Source organism: Chiloscyllium plagiosum, unplaced genomic scaffold (assembly GCF_037043375.1).
Source record: "Chiloscyllium plagiosum isolate Xiang-an unplaced genomic scaffold, Cpla_swu_hap1 HiC_scaffold_2, whole genome shotgun sequence".
In the NCBI taxonomy this organism is placed as follows: Eukaryota; Metazoa; Chordata; class Chondrichthyes; order Orectolobiformes; family Hemiscylliidae; genus Chiloscyllium; species Chiloscyllium plagiosum.
Genome location: NW_028270140.1, coordinates 118776014 through 118800056, shown reverse-complemented (window position 1 = coordinate 118800056; position 24043 = coordinate 118776014). Strand labels below are relative to the sequence as shown.

At 40.5% G+C, this 24043-nt stretch overlaps 1 protein-coding gene across 5 annotated transcripts in view; it reads right to left on the bottom strand.

Moving 5' to 3' along the window:
- The window catches only part of arhgef28a (Rho guanine nucleotide exchange factor 28a), a 468925-nt gene that overhangs the window by 63429 nt on the left and 381453 nt on the right, over positions 1-24043 (bottom strand). For all 5 annotated transcript variants that reach the window (XM_043707577.2, XM_088000126.1, XM_088000117.1 and 2 more), the window contains 3 exons: positions 21638-21685; positions 16760-17248; positions 2360-2672 (listed from right to left, as the gene is read on the bottom strand). In XM_043707577.2, coding sequence (XP_043563512.2) covers positions 2360-2672; positions 16760-17248; positions 21638-21685 — 850 coding nt within the window. The remainder of the gene's footprint in view (positions 1-2359; positions 2673-16759; positions 17249-21637; positions 21686-24043) is intronic.

Here is a 24043-nt window from a genome sequence, read left to right as displayed (position 1 = left end):
CCACGACCACCACACTGTGAAAAGGTTTTTAAAACTTTCTTGTTGCTAGATCCCGAAGGAGTAGACTGATGAACCCTATGATAGAGTGTTTAATAAACTGTTTAACTGGTGATCTAGTGTGTTATCTTCCTGGTTGGGGTCAGTTGCTGCCACTTTGTTTGTAAAGAGAAAATTCCACACATTTCTCCCTCCATGGTTACTGTCAGATATCAGCTCTCAATGCAAACACTACACAATTAGATGGAGCATTGTGATTTTCCCTTGTGATTTTTAAAAACATAGCCACAGCAGAGTGTGAAGAAAAGAAAATAAGAAAAAATTAGAAACAATACAGACTAGTATTATTACATAGTCTTAGAGATATGCAGCACAAAAACAGACCCTTCGGTTCAACTTGTCCATGTTGACCAGATATCCTAACCTAATCTAGTCCCCTTCGCCAGCATTGGCCCATATCCCTCTAAACCCTTCCTACTCATACACACATCCAGATTCCTTTTAGAGTCATAGAGATGTACAGCATGGAAAAGACCCTTCAGTCCAACCCGTCCATGCCGACCAGATATCCCAACCCAATCTAGTCCCATCTGCCAGCACCCGGCCCATATCCCTCCAAACTCTTCCTATTCATATACCCATCCAAATGCCTCTTAAATGCTGCAATTGTGTCAGCCTCCACCACATCCTCTGGCTGCTCATTCCATACACGTACTGCCCTCTGCGTGAAAAAGTTGCCCCCTAGGTCTCTTTTATATCTTTCCCCTCTCACCCTAAACCTATGCCCTCTAGTTCTGGACTCCGCTTCCTTTGGCCGTCTATTCCATACAAACACCATTCTCTACATGAAAAAGTTGTCCCTTAGTCCCTTTTAAATCTTTCCCCTCTCATGTTAAACCTATGCCCTCTAGTTTTGGACTCCCCCCACCCCATGGAAAAGACCTTGGCTATTCACTTTATCTATGCCCCTCATGATTTCTATAAACTTCTATAAGGTCACCGCTCAGCCTCCAATTCTCCAGGGAAAATAACCCCAGTCTATTCAGCCTTTCCCTATAGCTTGAACCTTCCAACACTGGCAACATCCTTGTAAATCTTTTCAGAACCCTTTCAAATTTCAGAATATCCTTCTGATAGCAGGGAGACTAGAATTGCATGCAGTTTTCCAATAATGGTCTAACCAATGTCCTGTACAGCCATAACATGACCTCCTAACTCCTGTACCATAAAGAACCTTGTTGATTGCTTTACTGAAGTCCATATAGATCACATGTGCCGTTCTGCCCTCATCAAACCTCTTTGTTACTTCCTCAAAAAACTCAATCAAGTTTGTGAGACATGATTTCCCACACACATTATTTTGTGTGATAAAAGTTAAAGCAGTAAGTATGGAAAAAAGAAAAAGGAAAAAAATAAAAAGTAAAGATAGATATGTTATATTTAAACCAAAAGAGAAAATGCTGGAAAATCTCAGCAGGTCTGGCAGCATCTGTAAGGAGAGAAAAGAGCTGACGTTTCGAGTCTAACTGACCCATTGTCAAAGCTGACGTATTCAAAGTAATTCATTGACGTTAGACTCGAAGCATCAGCTCTTTTCTCTCCTTACAGATGCTACCAGACTGCTGAGATTTTCCAGCATTTTCTCTTTTGGAATCAGATTCCAGCATCCGCAGTAATTTGTTTTTATATATATGTTATATTTAAAAACTTGCAGTATAACTGGAAATATCACAATGTTAAAACTAGTCCAATACTTTCAGCAATTAAAAAACAATAAAAACATTAGTCACACCATTGTTCTGCCATTCTCACATTCTGATTGCTTAATCTGCACAGTCAACATCCTTTCTCCCTCAGCACTCCACTCCCCCACTATTGCATAAATGCTGCCCCCTCCACCTGTGGAGAGAGCAACAAAATTAATGTTTTGAGTCCAGTATGCCGACTTCAGAAAAGCCTGAAAAGATTTTTTCTCTTTTTTAAAAAGGGAATATAGTGCAAAATATCAGTAATATAAAGGAAAATTAACAAAAAAAGTATTTTTCCAGCACCTTTCACATCTTCAGCATGTCACAAAGCCCTCCATAGCCAATGAATTACTTTGAATATGTTCACTGTTACATGCAGGTAAACAAAGCAGCTCAATTCCACTCAGCAAGTAGGTAAGTAAATAGATACAGACAGTAGAGCATGGAGAAGGGGGAGAAGGCAAGGGAACTGCAACTATCTAATATGTGGAATCCTGTCATTACATTGTTATAACTTCCCTCTTGTTAAAAATGTTGACTAATTGTTATTCAAAAACTGTCTAACAGTAAAATGGACAGAAAGTGTAAACGATTTCAAAATTGCATTAATTTACCTTTTGTTTTCTCCCTGTTTCCTTTGGAGAAACTTGCCAATTTTGTTGGTATCTGTTGATGGATGCCTGTAGGTTTCAGAAGCTGATTAGTTGCACTGAGAAGCTGAACAGGAACTTCGTGTTTCAAGTTTTCATTAATCCTAACAATGGAGTTCAAGGCACTTTCCACTTTGTGAGATTCAGAAAATGTCTGTACACTGTTTGGTCTTTGGTAATTGTTTGGTGAATACTGGAGTGCAGCCTCATTTACGAAGACCGATGCTGTATCTATTCCTGCACCGCCCAAGCTTCCTGTGCGAGTGTGAATTGGAACCTGTGGAAATTAAAGCATTTAAAATAAGGGTATGTAAATGATATTAATTATCATACAAATTCATGACACATTTATCTGGTGTATTGTATGATAAAAGGATGTAAGTCCATACTTTCTACATTCCCGCCCCACACCTCATGCACAATAATGACTTTCAATCTCAATCATGCCTTTAGGGGGATGTATAGAGCAAAGACTGGGCACCTCATTAAAGAGGTGTTCTTAAAAGGTTCTAGTAGCACATGAAAGGGAGAAACCACAGACAAAACTGCAAATAGAGAGAAGCATAACAATTTCGCTGAATAGCATCCATTTGTACGCAATCACACAGCAGCTGATCCTACATTACACCAGCATAGCACTAGCCATGCAAATACAGAAATGGGAAGGAGCATAAAGTACTTTGCAAATGAATTGGATGATATGTCGTCACTTGTATTTATCAAATAAATAGTGAAATGTGTAATATGTCGCCATGCTCTGGCACCATTCTAAGTTACAGAAGATATTAAGATATAACAAGAATATAGCTAAGAACAGAGTTCTTCCTCCCTTCTTGTGCTCTGCTCAACATCAGAGGGAGTGGGATTCTCCACAACAAGCTCTGCGCCCACTAAAGCCCTCACATCACAGTCCATTCCAGGAGTCCTGCTCGGAAACTACCACTGCCGCTCCTGCATTCCAGGAGCACGACACTGGGCCTACCATGCCAATACAACTGCCATTCCCTTTGATCCTCCTGTGATTCAGGCCTATTGTAGTTGAAGCCCAACATTGTAATTCTGACACCGACTGCAGATGCCACCTTTACCGCCAACTGCAGAAGTCATATGCATATGCCAACAAATGATGGGCTGTTCTGATGTCCACCACTGAATTAGATAAGAGATGTTAATCTGCAGTTTTAATCATGCCATGAATTTATTGTCACAGTACCACTCAGGTGACAAGAATACATGCTAGTCATGCTACAGAGCTCTGATGCACTGTACTTAATTATAATTTAAATATCTCTCATTACAAAGTTTCAAAAATATACTATTTCTGAAAGTTATATCACCTCTACACAGTGATTTAAGAAATACCTTATAGATTGTAATAATACCTGAACCCAAGTCTTCAGCATACCCTGTTAGGCAAACATTTAAATCATTCATAGTTAACAAATAATAGTCATTTATATTCGTGCATATTATTTGGGATTAAACAGCTTGGAGAATATTTCAGAAGAACATTAAAGAGCAACAATCTCCTGGTTAGTTTTTATCTGGCTTCCTGATGAACGTCTTATCTGGTGAAGCTTTGGACTAAGTTCTGGTATATGGTTACATTTTAATGAGTCATGTTCAAGATTTTACTCCATATTATTGCAAAAGTAACCTTTTTTTCTCTCAAATTGGTTTATCGTTGCAATCTAGCATGACAGAAAGCTGCTAAATACTATCTGAGATAGGATCAGAACTTCACATAGAAGAAATGAGCTTGGGTCAGCTTCTCTCTGATGACTGGTTCATGCATTAAAGAAGCTAACTGACAAATTTTACTCCTCCAATACATTGTTGATTAGAAGATAGCTCTGAGATACCTGGGCTTTCAATGCCATGTCTGCAGTTTGGTGCTCAAAATGACATTTGTGCCACATCAGCAAAGTTCTGCCAAACAACATTTCTGAAGAACCAAACAAGAGGTGTCCTTTACCCACCTCAGAATCAGGAGTTAGGTCTTTGAAACATTCAAATAAAGAAACTAACATTTTGTTCTGATCCCTGTTGCAACTTGAGCTTGTGCCCGAGATGCCCAACACCAGTGCTGACTATCTTTGGGAAAATCTAAGTGCTAAGCAACTCATCTCAGCCACTACTATATCTGGTCCTGTGATCTCTGACCTCTTGAAACCTTTGCTTTGAACCATTCCAGAACTCATAAGCCACCCACTCACCCAACTGCACTTGATACCTAACCAACAATAACATAGAATCCTGCAGTGCTCTTTGTCCTTCTAGTCAATCTTGATCATATTCCAACAATATTGCAGAAACCTGTGATATACCTTCACGACCCCCTTTCGAATATTCCAAACCATTCAATCATTCACATAAAAATATGATAGCATAACAAGTCAGAGCAGGAGTAGATCATTTGGTCCATTGAATTTGCTTTGTCACTTAAAAATATCATGGCTGATCATGTGATTCTGAAGTGCAGCCATTCCTCTTCTAGACCCCTGTGACCCTCATCCAAACATTTACCTGAACGTTGACACATGAACCTATGCAGGCTTTTACTGTAAAACATGTTACGCAATAATGAGGTCCAAGGTCTCCGTCCTCCCGCTTTGAGCACAAGCTGTTGGCATTCTGCAGTGAGGGGCCCAAAAATGGAAGCAGCTGAATTGTAACCTATAACTTTTAAAATGTAAAATTGCAAGAAAAGGCAAATGACTTTCGTTTTAATTGAAACTAAAGAAAATATTTCAACTTGCAAAATGACATTTGAGTTATAAGCAGTAATTCTGTATGCTAACATGTAAGAGGATATTTTGAAAGATCTCCAACTGCTCATCCGAAGTGCATTTCAAAAATTCAAATGCAAATTGCCCACAATTATCTTAACGTTGGAAAGTAAACCTCCCCACCAAGGTCACGTGTTGTAAAAGTAATCACTGATTAAATATGAAGAGCACTTCACTATAACATGGCTCGTTTTGAGCAAATCTGGCATCTGTAAACAGGACGGTAACAACAAGAAAATTCTCTATGCCACCATCTTAGGGACATCTGAGATTGTAGCATCTACCTATTTCCATTTGTCCATGAGACTATTTGAAATAATGTATATAGGACTCTGATTGCAAATCTGAGGTACAATGGACACTGAGTATTCTTGTCAGTTGTTTTTAAGGGGGATGGTGTAGACCCCTCAGAAAAGTACCGAAGTTATTCTGTAACCTTGACTTTTATGGTCCAGGTAAATCAGAGTAGCTTACCCTCCACATGCCACACTTACAGCTCTAAATTCCATTTCTCCTCAAAGCACTGGTTTGATACCCATGACTGGTAGCAGCATGGAAATGACACCCCGCTGGACAAATGGGATAAGAATGAGTGCACAGCAAGAATACTTCAGCTCATCTAATGTTTTAAAATAACAGCCACAAATAATTATTTCTCAAGAGGTGTGATGAAGCCATGGAGAAATACAGCACAGAAACAGATCCTTCGGTCCAACTCATCCATTCTGACCAGATGTTCTAAATTAATCTCGTCCCATTTGTCAGCATTTGCCCATATCCCTTTAAACCCCTCCTGTTCAATTACCAATCCAGATACCTTTTAAATGTTGTAATTGTACCACTCTCCATCACTTCCTCTGGAAGCTCATTCCATACACCACGCTCTGCATAAGAAATTGCCCCTTAGGTCCCTTTCAAATATTTCCCCTCTCACTTTAAACCTATGCCCTCTAGTTTTGGACTCCTCTAACTTGGGGAAAAGACCTTGAGTATTCAACCTATCCATGCCCTTCATGATTTTATAAATTTCTTTAAGGTCAACCCTCATCCTCTGATGCTTCAGGGAAAATAGCCCCAGCCTATTCAACCTTAGTCAAACCCTCCAACCAAGACAACATTCTTGTAAATCTTTTCTGAACACTTCCAAGTTTTACACCATCTGTCCTATGGTCAGGAGACCAGAATTGAATGCAGTATTCCAAAATGTCCTGTACAGCCACAACATGATATCCCAACTGTTATACTCAACGCATTAACCAAGTATAATGTTGCGAAGTTGGTGTGTGCAAAATTGTAAAATAGGGTAAAGCATTGCATAGTCCCTTTAAAAGGTAGTGTTATTTTACAGTGCTTAGAGTTAAAATGGATGTCTGAACAGCAGTTTAAAGTGCAGGTGCACAGAGAGTACCCGAAATGAAACATTTTGTATCAAACAGCCAAGCAGCATTTTTACCATGACAACAAGTCTTTTTAAATTGAGCCAATCAACCCCTTTGATATTAAAAACAAATTAAATTTAAATCTTACGGTTTTGACTGCCTAGAATGAATCTGTAAAGAAATTAATCAAGGGTATAAAAGGTGAGGGCTTTTGGAAAATTGGAGACGGCAAACAACTTTCAGCTCTCAGAGAAAGCACCATCTAATTAATAAAAGTACTGTGGCACTCTTAGCTCATATTGCAGATAGCAGAATTCATAAAGAGAACAGTCCTGACAGAAGAGCTGAAACAAGAATTTGAAGGAGAAAGATGCTCCTGAAAGAAGATCAGTGGACAGGGTGAGGAGCATTCTGGAAGATGTATCCTGACCGTAATTTTGAGGGACTGAGTTCTAAATTTTTATTGTATTTTGAGACTTGTACTTTATTGGAATAGCGTACCATTAGGATTTTGTTTTATTAGGGAATAGTTAGCAGTTAGAGGGGAATTGTTCAGTTTGTTAGTAGTTCTGTTAATTTGTTCACTGTTGGAGTTAGATAAATAAATTGCCACTTGTTGATTGTAGAGTGAGTGAAAGGATTTCATTTTAGTCACTCCTTTATAATGGATTGGTATAACGTACCTCTCACCTCCCACTTTTCACAATTCTTTTAACAGATTATGAGACAAAGTGAGCTTCTCTGGGAGTTTCAGTTTTAGTTATGGGGGGGGGGGGTGTTGACCTCTGCTTCACAACAGTACCAAAACTTTCTTCAGTACCCTGTCTACCTGCGACTTCGCTTTCAAGGAATTATGAACCTGTACCCCAAGTTCTCTTTGCTCGACGACACTCCCCAGGACCTTCCCATTAAGTGTATAGGTCCTGCCCTACGTTGCCTTTCCAAAATGCAGCACCTCACATTTATCCAAATTAAACTCCACCTGCCACACCTCGGCCATTGGCCCAGCTGATCAAGATCCTGTTGTAATTTGGAGGTATTTTCTTTGCTGTTCATTACACCATCAATTTTGGTGTCATCTGCAAACTTGTTAACAAGAGCTCCCAGATTCAAATCCAAATCATTTATATAAATGAGAAAAAGCTGTGGACCCAGCACCAATCCTTGCAGCACATCACTGGTCACAGGCCTACAGTCCAAAATGCAACCATCCACCATCACTCTCTGTCTCTTACCTTCAAGCCAATTTTATATCCAAATGGCTAGTTCTCCCCGTATTCCATGTGATCTAACATTGCTAACCAGTCTACCATGCAGAATCTTGTCCAGTGCCTTACTGAAGTCCATATGGACAATATCCACTACTCTGCCATACAATCTGCTTTGTCACTTCTTCAAAAAACTCAGTCAAGTTAGTGAGGCACCATTTCCCAAGCACAAAGCCATATTGACTATCCCTAATCAGTCCTTGCCTTTCCAAATACATGAGGAGAAAGTGAGGTCTGCAGATGCTGGAGATCAGATCAGATCCAAATACATGTCAATCCTGTCCATCAGAGTCCCATCCAACCACTTACCCACTACAGATGTCAGGCTCACTGGCCTATAGTTCTCTGGATTTTCCTTATCATTTTTCTAAAATAATGGCACCACATTAGCCACCCGCCAGTCTTCCAGCACCTTATGCGTGGCTATCGATGATACAAATATCTCAGCAAGGGACACAACAATCACTTCCCCAACTTCTCTAAGGTCAAGGGTACACTTGATATGGTCGCATAGATTTATCTATTTTTATGCATTTTAAGACATCGAGCACCTCCTCCTTTGCAATATGGGCACTTTTCGAGATATCATTATTTATTATCCCAGATTTTATTTGCTTCCATGCCCTTCTCCATGTAGGTAAGTAAAGCAGCTATTTTGTATAAAGCTATGTTCTTCAAAAGGAAGTGCAGATATTGTGTCATTGAGTGGTCTTGGTTGAGGGACGAATTGTGGTCGGGTGATCTTTGATATTTATCTTACATCACTGAACGTGGGGTTGGGGGCTATGTCCAACATCACATTCAAATGATTGTATCTCTGAAAACTTGCACTGCACTAAATTGTCATTCTTGATATTAGCTCAAATGACAGGAGTGAAGGATCTGAAGTGCTGTCAACTGCACCAAGCTGAAAGGCGATGTGTTACTAAATAAAACAAGGTAAAGGATAGCAGCACATTCTTCCTTTGGTGTCTCAAAAGGCTATGCACTTAATTGGTGGGATTTTTGTCTAGTGTCGGGGATGGGAATGAAGTTGGAAATGACATCAAATTTTTTCTTCAGAATAATTTCAAATCTGGGATCCCAGGCTGGGGGAGCCTTGGATCATGACCACACATGCATCTCTTTGGAGTCTGTAAGCCCTGCATGAAACGTGAATTTTGTCTCCTCTACCCCACGTATTTTTTGTGTGTGCTGGTCTGGGTTCCAGAAACCTCAGTAGCAGTATTTGCCGAAACAAAAAGTGCATGACTGAAGGGGAAAACCTGCTCAGGAGATTATAGGAGTCTGAAAAGCCATAGAGACAGCAACACCAAAAGGACATAACACCATAAAATGCAGCAGCAGAAGCAGGCCATTCAGCCCATCAGGTTGGCTCTATTATTCAAAGTGATCATAGCTTAGCTGATAACATTCAACTTTTCTGCTTTTTCCCCATAATATTTGATTTCCTTATTGATTAAAAATCTCTATCTCTAGAATATACTTAATGACCCAGCCTTAAAAGCCCTTTGTGATAAATGATTTCACAGGTTCACTCGCATTTGAGAGAACAAATTCCTCTTCATCCCTATCGAAAGGTGCAATCTCTTATTTGGAGATTATGCTCTCTAGTCTGAGACTGTCCCACAATAAGAAACAACCTTCCCACATCTAACTTAACCTAACTCTAAGGTGGGGAGCAAAGTCATGTTGCACAGGCAGAACCTGGAATGTACTCGCTCTGAAACAATGCTGGAATCTTGCTATGTCAGTTCAAAAGTCAACTGTGCAATAACCACACAAATGGCTAACACCTCATGCAGAATGGCAGAGTAAATTACTGATATTTTTTTCTTCAATGGTGGAGTAAAACTCTTGAGATTTGAGGCCGTGCGAGAAACAATTGCAGTAATCATGCCTCCAACAATTCTGTAATACCAGCCATTCTGGCTTCAAATTGCATTTTTTCCGCAGGTCATTCCCTGTCCAAGACTACAAGTCATAAGCTAAGTCCACAAGCAGTTGTGACCATGCATTAATTGCCTCGTAAGCAACTGTAACATGAACAGACACTAAAAAGTAGCACTTGAAGTTGCCATTTCACAAACAAGATCTGCAGCAAGCACTAGAAGATGCTTCATAGTTGTCAGATGGTAATAATAAATCACAAGTAAGCAAAGACATGGTCTGTGAAGTGGAAGAGCCTTTTCCTTGCCAAGCTGAGGAAAAACATCATTACTGATTTACTTTTTTTAGAATCCCTACAGTGTGGAAAAAGGCCATTTGACCCAACAAGTTCACACCAACCCTCTGAAGAGTATCCCATCCAGACCCAATCCCCTACCTTTATTGCTCTACATTTCTCCTGACTAATGCACCTAGCCTATACATCCCTGAAGACTGTGGTAAATTTAGCATGGCCAATTTACCTAACCTGCACATCTTTAGATTGCAGGAGGAAATCAGAGCACCCGGAGGAAACCCACGCAGACACAGGGAGAATGTGCAAACTCCACACAGACAGTCACCCGAGGCTGGAATCGAACCCGGGTCCCTGGCGCTGTGAGGCAGGAGTGCTAACCACTGCTCCCAATGTAAAATGAAAACTTTGATTTTTTAAAACAGACAACTGGATAAGGTCACATACTATCTAGCTCCTATGGAGACATGCCAATGAAATGTTTAGGAAGCTTCCGTGCCACACTGTGTGAGGACATAACATTAGTCTCCACTATGACATATGTGAGGGCTCAGGAGTTACAAACATAAAATTGTGTTATCTTTCTGACATTCCTCTCAGCTTATCTACTCATGTATCTCAGGTGAAGAAGGCAATGGCTAGAGTCGTTATGGCCTTGGCACAAATCTGAAAACACTATAGAAGAAAATATGATTATTACCCATCAACATGCTCAGCAAAGAAGCAAACTCTAGCAAATGCCATACAGTCTTCAGAGAGAGAAGCAGCAACTGAAGATGCTGGAGGTCTGTGCCAGATAGCCTGGGAACTGCCATGATCCTTACAAATGAGCAAATTCACAGGTTCTTGCTTCCTTTCAAGGTCCTTCAGCCATACAGGGACGGCTGCTCGGAGTCAAGGGGCACCTACTTCCAAACACGGTTTATATCACCTTTACCAAACCTCACAATGATGCAGAACAAAGATATGATGCTGCTCGTGTTTACACCAGGGCTATAGAAGAATAAACCAAAGGCTCTTTAAGCTGAGTTTTCAAGGCCCGACTGCTCCAGAAGAACATTGCAGTATAGCTCAGAAAGGGGACCACACTTCATGGTAGCATACTGTCCTCTTCACAACCGGAGCTGACAAAGATGTCCTGGATAAAGATGGAAGAATGATAACTACCTTCTGAGGATGAAAAAGATTATCAAGACATTGACAGGGAGGGAAATCAAAAGGAGCACGAGACAGTAATGCATCAAAGAAGAGGCCAGAGAGAACCTCACTGAAACCTGCTTCAAGATGAACAAGCTGGGTTTGGGATTTCATCGTGTTTAACATTTTGTTAGTGACTTGCCAGGCAGCTCTCGCTTAATTGTTATTCTTCTCATCCTTTATGTTTTATGTTGCTGAATGTGATCCACCTGAGTGAACACTTGATATTTTTGTGTGATATAACATTTAAAATTTCTGACATAACATGTCCTACTATAGAAAAACAGCAGTCAGTGAAACAGTGTACTAACATGCATGGCGCTAAGGTTTGGTGACTTTTGAAGACATCCATCAAGACCTCATCTGAGTGTGCTCAATGATTAAAGGTGACTGGTCAGTGTGAGGGTGTCTGCATCTGAGTGAGATAGAAACAGAGGCCAAGCCAGTATATCTGTGAATTTGTTTCAAAGTGGGAATTAAGCAGAGACAGAAAACGAGGAGAGTAAGATTTAAGCAAGATTTACTGCAAGAAGTAGAATGAATTGAGTGGGACATTGGAGAAGGATAGAGGGAAATATTTCGTTTCTTCTATTCTCAGTAAGTTCGTTATTTAGTACCAACTTGGGACAATCTTTAAATTGCAGCAAATTAGAATAAAAATATCATTTTTAAAGAATTTGCTATATTCAATTTTATTGAAAACACCAAGAATAAAGGAAAATCAGGCCAATATAATAAAGTAATACAAGTATTGAAAAACAGAATCAGGTTAACCTGAGGGAAATAAAGTTAAGAGGAGAGCACAGCTCAGTCAAGTAGAATGCATGGCCTGTAAATTGTGGGAAATCATGAACTCTACCACTGTCCTACAAGGACTTTAATTACCCAAGCATAGACTGAGATGCTGTATTTTAAGGTATCTATTTTGTAAGGAGCAGTTCTGACAGAAGTAGGTGTGCAGTCCAACAAGAAAGGTTCACTGCTCATGGAAATGAGGTAAGCCAGTAGCTCATGTGTCAGTGGAGAACATTTAGGAGACAGTAATTATTGTATCATAATGCTTAATATGATTGTGGAGAATGGCAATGACCAATCCAGAGTTAGAAAGTTAAACCACAGAGCAATCACTTCATTGGGGCAGGGATGGAAGAGGGTAGCAAAAGGTTGGTAGGAAAAACAGTATCTGGGCAATGGGTTATTTTCAAAGTGGAGATAATTCAGGGCTGAAAAATGTGTTGCTGGAAAAGCGCAGCAGGTCAGGCAGCATCCAAGGAGAAGGAGAATCGACGTTTCGGGCATAAGCCCTTCTTCAGGAATCTTGGATGCTTGGATGCTGCCTGACCTGCTGTGCTTTTCCAGCAACACATTTTTCAGCTCTGATCTCCAGCATCTGCAGTCCTCACTTTCTCCTAGGAGATAATTCAGGCACAATCAAGGCATATTTTCTCCAAAGGGAAGGGTAGGGCAAACACATCCAGCGGTCCTTGGATTCAAAGGCAATAAATATTAAAATAAGAAAAATGCAGTCATAGCAAGTGTCAGGTAGAAAACACAACTGAAAACCAAGGGCTGTACAGAAGATAAAAGCCTATTCAAGAAGCAAAGAGGAACTAAAAAGAAAAGACTGGCAGCCAACATAAAGGGAAACCCCATAGATTTCTATAAACACATCAATAATAAAAAGGTATAAAAAGAGAATTAGGGTAAATTTGGGACCAAAAGAAGGGATTTTAATCTGGGGACAGAGGGAATGGCTGAGGTATTAAATGAACACTTCTCATTCTATCTTTACCAAGGAGGTGGATTCTACCCAAGTCATGGTGACAGAAGAAAATTCTCTTACTGAAGAGTTTAAAATTGCTAAGGAAGAAGTGTTCGATACACTATTGGTAATTAAAATTGATATGGTACCAGGACTCATTGAAATGCATCCAATGATTTTTTACTTGAAGTTGCAGTCCATGTGCTGTGAGTTGACCCACAATGTCATAACAGAAGGAATTCCAAGATTTTCACCCAGTGTCAGTAAGGAACGGCAATATATTTCCAAGTCAGGATGGTGAGTAGCTTGGAGGGGAACTTGCAAGTGCTGGTGCTCCCATATACGTACTGCCCTTGGAACTGGGAGATGCCGTCGAAGGACTCTTGGTGAATTTCTGCAGTGCATCTTGTAGATAGTATACGTTGCTGCTTCTGAGTGTTGGTGGTGGACGAAGTAGCAGTTAGTGTGGTACCAATCATATGAGTTGCTTTATCCTGGATGGTGTCAAGCTTCTTGAGTGTTGTTGGAACTGCAATTATCATCTAGGCAAGTGGGGAGTGTTCCATCACATGCCTGACTTGTGCCTTCCAGAGGTAGACAGGGTTTGGGATGCCAGAAGGTGAATTACTTGCTGCAAAAGAGGAAGTGAAGAAAATTGCAGAGCATTGCCCATGACCTTTGAGTCTTTTTTAAACTCAGAGGAGGAACCAGAAGACTGTAGAATTGAAAACATTGCAGCTTTGCTCAAAAAAGGAAGCAAGGATAAGCCCAGCATAACAGGTCAGTTATTTAATTTCAGTTGCCAGGAAGTTTCTAGCAATTTGGGATAGAATTCATCATCACATGGAAAAAGGTGAATTGAATTAGAAGAGTTGGCTTGGATATCTAAAAGGAAAATTATTTTTAATTGACTTGCTGGTGTTTTTTGAAAATGTAACAGTATAAGTCACTGAGGGTAACACTGTTGATGTTGCACACATGAACTACCAGAAGATGCTTAATGCAGTGTCACACTTCAGACATGAGAAAAGTTATAGCTCAAGAAATAAAAGAAGCAGTAGCAACATGGATATAAAATTAGCTGAGTGATTAGAAAGACAGTAAAAGGCCAATGGATATTTTTCTGCCTGGAGGAATGTTTGCAGTGGAATCGTCTAGGGGTTGTTCTCCTGCTTTTCCTCAAGTATAGTAATGGTCTAGATCTTGGTGTTGGTGGGATAATTTCAAAGCTTAAGAATGATATGAAACTAGGAAGCATTGTAAACTATGATGAGGACAGTGTGGAACACCAAAAGAACATTAACAACTTGGTGGAGTTGAGCAAATGAAGTTCAATGCAGAGAGGTTTGAGGGATGCATTTTGGTTGGAAGAAGTCTGAAAGAATGTAAAATAGGGAATATAATTCTAAAAAGATTATTGATGCAGAGGGACATAGGTATACTTACCCAGATCCATCGAAAGTGGCAGGACAGGTAGAGAGAGCAGGAAATAAAGTATGCAGTGTCCTGGTCATTATTATTCTGGGCATTCACAACAAGAACAAGGAGATCATGCTAATCTTGTGAAAGACACTTGGTAGACCTTATCTGGAGCACTGAAGAGATTTACACAAATGATTCCAGAAATTTTAGTTATGAGGACAGATTGGGGAGGTTGGAACGGTTCTCCTTGGAGAAGGTGACTAAGAGGAGATCTTTTCAAAGTTGTCAGAAGTATGAGAGGGCAGAGAAGATATGGATAAACTGTTCTCATGTGTAAAAAGATCATGCACATGAGTCCATGGGTTTAGATTTATTTGCAAAAGAAGTAAATGTGATGAGAATAAAACCCTTTCAACAGAATAATTGGCTTGGGTGTGAAATGGAATGCTGGGAAGTGTAGTGGAGGCTAGGCTCAATTGAAGTATTCCAGAGGGTATTGGGTGATTACAATAATAATGTACAAAGATGTGAGGGAAAGGCAGAAAAATGGCACTTAGTCATGATGCTCATTAGAATAACGGAATCCCTAAAGTGTGGAAGCAAGCCATTTGGCCCATTGAGTACGCACTGACTCTCCGAAGAGCATTCCACCCACACCCACCCCGCTACACCATCCGTGCATTTACCATGGCTAATCCACATAACCAATACATCCATGGGCACTATTGGCAACTTAGCATGGCCAATCCACCTGACCTGTAGATTGTAGGAAGAAACCGGAGCACCCAGAGGAAACCACACAGACATGGAGAGAATGTGCAAACTCCACACATTGTCCAAGTCTGGAAATGAACCCTGATATCTGGCACTTTAAGACAGCAATACTAATCACTGAACCTAGGACAGTTTGCACAGACACAATGGACTAAATGGGCTCTTTCTGTGCTGTAACGAATCGTCTTCTACGAATCTGTGAAATGGCAGAGTCTTTACCCGCCTTGAAATGCACTTTGCCAAGACTATGCATCTGTAAATAATTTAAAAGCTTTCTTAGAACAGCATAAGTTATTTGCAATGTCACCGAAAAAGTTTTAAAAGCATGACATTCAAACTAAGCAAGATATCACCATAAAGCTTAAAGCTGTCACACTACAGGTACCTGTTTTGTGATCAGTTCTTGTTTATACTGATGGGAGCTAAGAGACCTTGGTTACAGCAATGCCAGCCCATTGTCACTCTCAGCCTATCCAAGTAACTTTATAAATATAAATTATTTTAAATGTCAAGTTATGCGAGCAGTAATCTCTCTCAACTGAATGATGTTGCAAATTCTGTTTACAAATGTTTTGTCCCATTACTTTTAAAATACTAAGGTGAATGTAACACCCAATCACGGAGGTGAACTCATATCAGCCTTTCCAATTCAATTCAGACAGTTTTGCACCAATGTTATGGAATGCATATCTCACAATATTAAATCCAAAACTATTTATCATTGCTGCAAAATGGATTATTGCAATTTATGAAGGGGAGTTAACTATCATACACATTGTGACTAAACTCTTTTGTAATTTCACAAAATACAGCTCAAAATTTGTAGTTTCACAATTTCTCCCACTGGATTTTGTTACTAAATACTCAGAATACTGACATCTTCTAAAGGAAATCAAGCAAAAAAAATGTGAAAATGGACAAATACATTCAGGAAAGGGCCTGCAGGAAATGTCAATTATCTAAACATCAGTACTAATATTTTTGTTAAATTAATCTAGTTATACCTGGCAGTGATGATTGAATTGCATTTGCTTTCTAAATTTTGAAACCAGTCTCAAACCAAAGGAAGTGCTTAATCTGGGAGTAACTTGCTAATGCTACACAAAGCACACAGGTCTCTTACCAAGGTTTGCTGTAGAGATTTTCTATAAAGGATCACTGTATTATGTTGTCTGCAGAACTCTGTTTACCAGACCAGCATGTCAAGTCTTTATTGTTAATAATTTAGCGCAGACTTTCTTTTTTGTTATTCAGCAAAATTAAAACAAATCTTGAATGGATTCAATATAAAAATATTTGTAAACTATGGTACAACAAATTCCATTGTTCTCTGAAATGTCATTGTTTATACCAGTAGCGAACGCAATCAACTACAGTATTAGCAAAAAGTCAGTTATTTAATAAAAGAGCTTAATATTATTATGTGATTTCCTTTTGTGTCAGTTATTTCCTAACTTGCAAGCAACAAAAGATGCAAATAGTGATTTGTACATTTGAATGATGTACAATGCTTTCTTTCTTTTTCAAAACCAGTTTTCTAGGTTTCAGTAAAACTCCATTATCAATTTTTAATCTTATTTTTGTATTATACCTGACTGGTTTCCTGTGGGAACATCATTACAGGTAGGCTCCTCTGCCGGCTGTGTTTCCAGGCATTTACATGCCTTTGCTGTGCTTCCAATTTGCCTCTTTCCTTTTCCACCATTCTCATGCCTTCCCTCAGTCTCTCCAGATTTTGCTGGTACTCTTTCCACTGGCTCTCTAACTCTTCCCTCTCTCGCCACATCTGCTCTGCTTGCTGCTGACATTCGTGCTCACGTTCCTGTAGTCGACTCTCTTGTGCTTCCTGTTCCCGCTGCCTGCGTTCACATTCTCGTTCCCAGCGCTGCTGCTCATGGTACAGCTTGCTCTGAAGTTTGCGTACATTTGCAAGTTCTTCTCTTTGCTTCTCCATGTTGCGCTGTTTCTCTTGCTCGAGAAGCATGTTCCCTCGAGCGCCTTGGATATGAGCTGATCGTTCACGCTCCTGCAATATCAGCCGCTGCACTTCTATGTAACTGTCCTGTATGGTGACTACAGCCTGAAAGAAAAGTGAAAGATAAGGTGCTGAGAATTGTGTGTGAAACACCATTCAAACAAATGTGGAGGAATTTAGTTTAAGTGAGTTATGTGTTTAGAAAATAATAGCACCTGCTGGAAATTATTTCATGAAGTCCACAAACCAGTTGGGACAAGAGGGTTCTTGTGGCACAATGGTAGTGTCAATCCCTCTGGGCCAGCAGACCAGGGTTCAGGTACTAACTTTGCTGGAGCTATTGTAACATTGCTGTGGCTTTAAGAGGTTATTTAGTGCTTTTGTTTTGAAGAGGTACCGAGCTGTCTGGGGTAATGTAAACAGCTTGGGAGGCCTTGGTTTTTTTTCAATGAAGCCTGAATGGATGTGGCCAGCTCTCTCTGATCCAGATTTCTGGGCTTTGATTTTGTAAATATTGTCAGAAGCTAATGGGGTCTCAATAGAGTTGGAAGATTCAGTGAATGTTTCCTGGCTGCTACTCTCTCTGAATTTTCTCTCGCTGTTTCTTTCCATCTGGATTGGAGAACTGTATGTGAGAACCTGTGCCTGAATTTTCCTTTTTTGCCAAGGGGTGTGTTGATGGGATGTTACTATATTGGAACAGTTAATTAGTAATAGCTACTGTAGAGTTATGGATTTTTAAAAAATCCTCTTTCTTTGGTTGTATTTTAATTACAGCGTTTAAATAAATTGTGTTTTGCTTAACATCAAGTACTTTGGCCAGTTGAACTGCATCTGGACCACATACTTCATATTTCCCTTAAAATAATAAAAGGTTAGGGTCTAGACTATGTTCTTAAAATATCTTGGGGGCGGGGGGAGGTCTGAACCATAATATCTCTGAACAGGTTGATTCCGAAGTTAAATTTCTATGGCAATTTGCTGATTTCATGTTAAAATATTACAAACCCGGCTGGTGCAAGAGGGCTCTCATAGCATGGTCATATGTCTCTATTTCTAGACCAGAAGACCTGGGTTTAAGACCCACCTGCTCCAGGGTGTGTAATATCAAGCTGAAGAGAGTGATTACAAAATATTTACAAACCAGTCGATTTATTTATGTAAAACAAAATATACAAAAGTAAAATGCATCTTGAATTCCTATCACAGTAACACTGACACAATACATTTATTTTTCATTGTGTCATAGGCTTTGCACTTGCTATTTGGCAGTGTGACACCATTAAGAGGTAAAAACAATGACTGCAGATGCTGGAAACCAGATTCTGGAATAGTGGTGCTGGAAGAGCACAGTAGTTCAGGCAGCATCCAAGGAGCTTCGAAATCGACGTTTCGGGCAAAAGCCCTTCATCAGGAATAAAGGCAGAGAGCCTGAAGCGTGGAGAGATAAGCTAGAGGAGGGTGGGGGTGGGGAGAAAGTAGCATAGAGTACAATGGTGAGTGGGGGACGGAATGAAGGTGATAGGTCAAGGAGGAGAGGGTGGAGTGGATAGGTGGAAAAGGAGATAGGCAGGTAGGACAAGTCCGGACAAGTCATGGGGACAGTGCTGAGCTGCAAGTTTGGAACTAGGGTGAGGTGGGGGAAGGGGAAATGAGGAAACTGTTGAAGTCCACATTGATGCCCTGGGGTTGAAGTGTTCGAGGCGGAAGATGAGGCGTTCTTCCTCCAGGCGTCTGGTGATGAGGGAGCAGCGGTGAAGGAGGCCTAGGACCTCCATGTCCTCGGCAGAGTGGGAGGAGTAGTTGAAATGTTGGGCCACGGGGCGGTGTGGCTGATTGGTGCGGGTGTCCCGGAGATGTTCCCTAAAGCACTCTGCTAGGAGGCGCCCAGTCTCCCCGATGTAGAGGAGACCGCATCGGGAGCAACGGATCCGTGACTACCTGGTCAGGTCCATGTCCCCCTACAACCCATCCTCCCATCCTGGCACTTGCCCTGCCACGGCAGGAACTGTAAAACCTGCGCCCACACCTCCTCCCTCACCTCTATCCAAGGCCCTAAAGGAGCCTTCCACATCCAAAGTTTTACTTGCACATCCACTAATATCATTTATTGTATCCGTTGCTCCTGATGCGGTCTCCTCTACATTGGGGAGACTGGGCGCCTCCTAGCAGAGCGCTTTAGGGAACATCTCCGAGACACCCGCACCAATCAACCACACCGCCCCGTGGCCCAACATTTCAACTACTCCTCCCACTCTGCCGAGGACATGGAGGTCCTGGGCCTCCTTCACCGCCGCTCCCTCATCACCAGACGCCTGGAGGAAGAACGCCTCATCTTCCGCCTCGGAACACTTCAACCCCAGGGCATCAATGTGGGCTTCAACAGTTTCCTCATTTCCCCTTCCCCCACCACACCCTAGTTCCAAACTTCCAGCTCAGCACTGTTCCCATGACTTGTCCGGACTTGTCCTACCTGCCTATCTCCTTTTCCACCTATCCACTCCACCCTCTCCTCCCTGACCTATCACCTTCATCCCCTCCCCCACTCACCCATTGTACTATATGCTACTTTCTCCCCACTCCCACCCTCCTCAAGCTTATCTCTCCATGCTTCAGGATCACTGTCTTTATTCCTGATGAAGGGCTTTTGCCCGAAACGTCGATTTCGCTGCTCCTTGGATGCTGCCTGAACTGCTGTGCTCTTCCAGCACCACTAATCCTGACACCATTAAGAGTCAAATGCAGGACAAACGCAATAGACATGCCAGAACACTACTGAACTGTGAGCTTTCACACCAACCTGAAGGTTCCCTAGTGATTTGTTCTAGTGAAAGTCTATATGGTTGAGAGCTAATGAACCAATTGTGAGATGATTCATATCTCGCTCCTCTCCCATCAACTCTAAAAACTTACTCTCCTGTTGAGCGATTTTGGGTACAATTTTGTGTTGGGTTCTGAATGGGTGAACTATCTGCAGCATACCCACTCAACAAACAGTTGCGAGTCCTCTGGCAATTTTAGTTTCTAGCTTCATCAAAGCATTTGCAGAAAGCTGCAGGCCTCAAATGAGCACTCTGTTGCAACTTACTGTTTAGGAGCACAATTATCTATCTACTACACAGAGTTAGCAGGAAGGTAATGAGGCCTTTCTTCGAATGGTGGGAAGAGAGATTAGCAGCAGATTTGTTTGGCTACAAAGATGAGAATCCACCAAAAGCAAGTACCGATATGTCTGTGGGGTTTTGAGGAGAGTTCCTACCCTTGGAACCCCACTTTGGGAAATCTGTGTTGTCTCCCAGGTCTCTTGCATAAATATCTAACTTGACTTCAACCTTTTTACTGTGCCCTTGCCAAATACACCAGTGACCAGATTTACTGGGTTCAGTTTCAGAAAATGTCGTTAACTGTGTTTTGAAATCTGAAGCACTGTAATTGTTATTCCAGCACCAAACCACTAGGGTCCTACTCTTGGATTCAGGTGGTTTAAGGTAATTTGATCCATTTTAAGTGGATCCCACCTACTTTATCATCATAATGCAATATTTAAAACTATTTGTTTTACAGCTGACAGACATTATTTATAATGCATTTTATTCTCTAGATGCACATATCTACTTGGAACTCTATTGTATTACAGGATGCCTTGACCTTTAAATCTACAAGATAAATGGAGTGGCACACTGGGTTTGAACCAATGCAGTCTAGGCTGATGTAATACTTTTCATGTCATGAAAATTGCAAAAATTTCTATTTGAAATTATTTTAGACTTATCGCAGAGTAACATTGAGACTCACAAACCTAAGGAACAGTTTCTATGATTGTCAATAATTTGGTAAACTTTCCCTGCAAGGCAATAAGCTCAGGGACTGTGCAAGATAGCAAGGTCAGACAAATCCAATATAAGGATTGGATGATCGGAGGTTAGAACTGATAAAATATGGTCAGGCTAATGTCTAAATTGAACAGAACTTAAATTATACATGAGAAGGGAATGCTTGATAAATATCAATGCACGAAAGCAAAGCCAATGCTCACCTAACTGAGCACTCATGAACTAAAATATTTAACATTTGACAAAACAATTGGTTCTGGATCTGGCAGCCAACCTAACAAATACCTCTAACAAAAAAAAATAGTCTTTCAGCTGCTGTGCTCATCTATAGCTGGGATTAAAATTTATTGTCAATGTGCTGGTCATTGAGCCCAGCCTTGTATCATATCAGGGATGTATTCAACTGAGGAATTCATTGTTATAATTTGGTACAAAACAGAAAAAAGGCCAATGTCCTTCCACATACACAAAAATTGATATTGATTCATATATATCCTATGTAAAAATAGACCAGCATCCTGCACAATAGAAATTGTGTCATGGAACCCCCAGTATCTTTTCAAAATCCATGCCTGCTAACTCTATAGTGACAACTTCTAGCTGTAAAGGATGTAATCACATTGAAATGCTCATAGCTGATTAAAGGAAAAAATGAACTTACCTGTAAACTGTAAAGAAGCTGAGTGATATTTTGCACACTATGAACAATCTAAAACAAAAAAAAAGACAATTTTTTATGGCACAAAATGATGCAAATCCCTGGTTTTTCTGTTAACACACTAGTTAAAATGGACTGACTGTTATTGTTAATTTTAATTTTATTTCCCCCTTGTTTTGAATTCTCTTATCTGAGGAAATAGCTTATTTGTATATATCATATTTCATCTTACTATTACCTTAACCATCTTGATTCAATTATCTTCAGGTTAGAATAAAGTTCTAGCAGAGCTTTGTTTATTGCTGAAAGAGAAACATGCTGCCAAAGATTTTAGTCTTGCAGTCATCTGGACAAATGCAAGAATATCAAATTTCAAATGATCAGGACAACATATACCACACAATGAAATGGTACTGAATGGTCGGCAAGTTGATTCTGAATGGCCAGGACATTGGTGCTGATGGAGGAAGCAATAGGAAATTACGGCCCCTTTTGCTATAGCTAATTTAAAATAGGTGTAAATTTTGAGTATATTCTTTTGTTTGCAAAGAAGGTCCATGCCTATGAATAGATGTCACTTTTAGTAAGCAGCTTACAAGCTTGACTTGTTTGTTGGTGCAACTATTAGAACATAGAGGATCGTCCAATAGGTGCTGCCCAATTGTGGAATCACATCTAATAGTCGATATTATGGTCTGCTCTTTGACAGTGTGGTCTGCTTGAGTACAGTCCTACTTTGCTTATTATGAACAGCTGGAGGAACCTCCCATAGGAGCAAATTACTTAGATGCTGGAATCTGTACTGAAAACAACTGTTGAAGATCACAGTGGGTCAGGCAGCATCCAGGGAGAGAAAGCAAGCTAATGTTTCAAGTTTAGATGACTCTTCATCAGATGAATGGATGCTGCCTGACCCATTGTGATCTCCAACACTTGTTGTTTTCAGTGGAGGAACCTGCTATTTGACTCACTGAACAATTGAGATGTATGGCTATATATATGTGGCATCACACTGGCACTTTGCTCAAATGTGTGGTGTGCAAAATATCCATTTGGACTGATGGCAGCATCCAATGAGTAGAAAATACCATTCCCATTGTCACAGCATGAAATAGCTTGTAAATCTGTTGTTCAGCCAAATTCAAAAAATACTTTGCTTTCCAGGATAATTTGACGTAGACCGAATACTTTTCAGGTCTGAAAGTAGTGGACACAAAATTTGCCAGTTGAGGGTTCTTTTCAGACCTGAAAATGTGTTGCTGGAAAAGCGCAGCAGGTCAGGCAGCATTCAGCGAACAGGAGAATCGACGTTTCGGGCATAAGCCCTTCTTCAGGTTCTTTTCAGACTGTAGGCCTGTGACCAATGGTATGCCACAAGGATCGGTGCTAGACCCACTGCTTTTCGTCATTTATATAAATGATTTGGATGTGAATATAGGAGGTGTAGTTAGTAAGTTTGCAGTTGACACCAAAATTGGAGGTGCAGTGGATAGCAAAGAAGGTTACCTCAGAGTACAAGGAGATCTTGATCAGATGGGCTAATTGGCTGAGTAGTGGCAGTTGGAGATTAATTTAGACAAATGTGAGGTGCTGCATTCTGGAAAGGCAAATCAGGGCAGGACTTAAACACTTAATGGTAGCCATGATATGGAGGACTGGGGTGGACAAAGTTAGAAATCACACAACACCAGGATATAGTCCAACAGGTTCATTTGGAAGCACTAGCTTTCGGAGCACTGCGCCTTCATCAGGTGGTTGTGGAGTACAAGATTTATAGCAAAAGATTACAGTGTCATACAGTGATATATTAAACAAACCTGGATTGTTAAGTCTTTCATCTTTTAGAATGGTGGTTTCAAATCATTAATATGTAAATCCCAGAACTTCTTTTAAGTCACCTTCTCAAGATAACTTAAGCTTTTATAACAAAAGGTGACATCTCAGTTTAGGCAATGCATTGAAGGTGTGAAGTTAGAGTCTGTCCATATCCCAATCTTGAGTCTGATTGGTTCTATTTCTAAAGTGGAATTTACAAAATATTACATGGATTGAGTGCCTGCATTGACTGCCTGCAGATTGTGCATTTATTGAGTAAAATAAAATGTACCTGCAAATATATTTCTGCAAATACAAATTCACCCCATAGATGTATATGTGTGTGTGCATGCATGAAAGAGAGAGAGAGAGGGAGAGTGAATGTATACATGTGAGTTTGAGTGCATGTGAGAGAGTGTGTTGCATGTGCAAAACCTCGTGGCTCTTAAACTTGATCCCCCTGTTAATGAAAGCCAAAACACTATATACTTTCTTAACAACCCTATCCACTTGGGTGGCAACTTTGAGGGATTTATGTACTTGAACACCAAGATCCCCTTGTTCCACCACACTGCCAACAATTCTGTTTTAAAT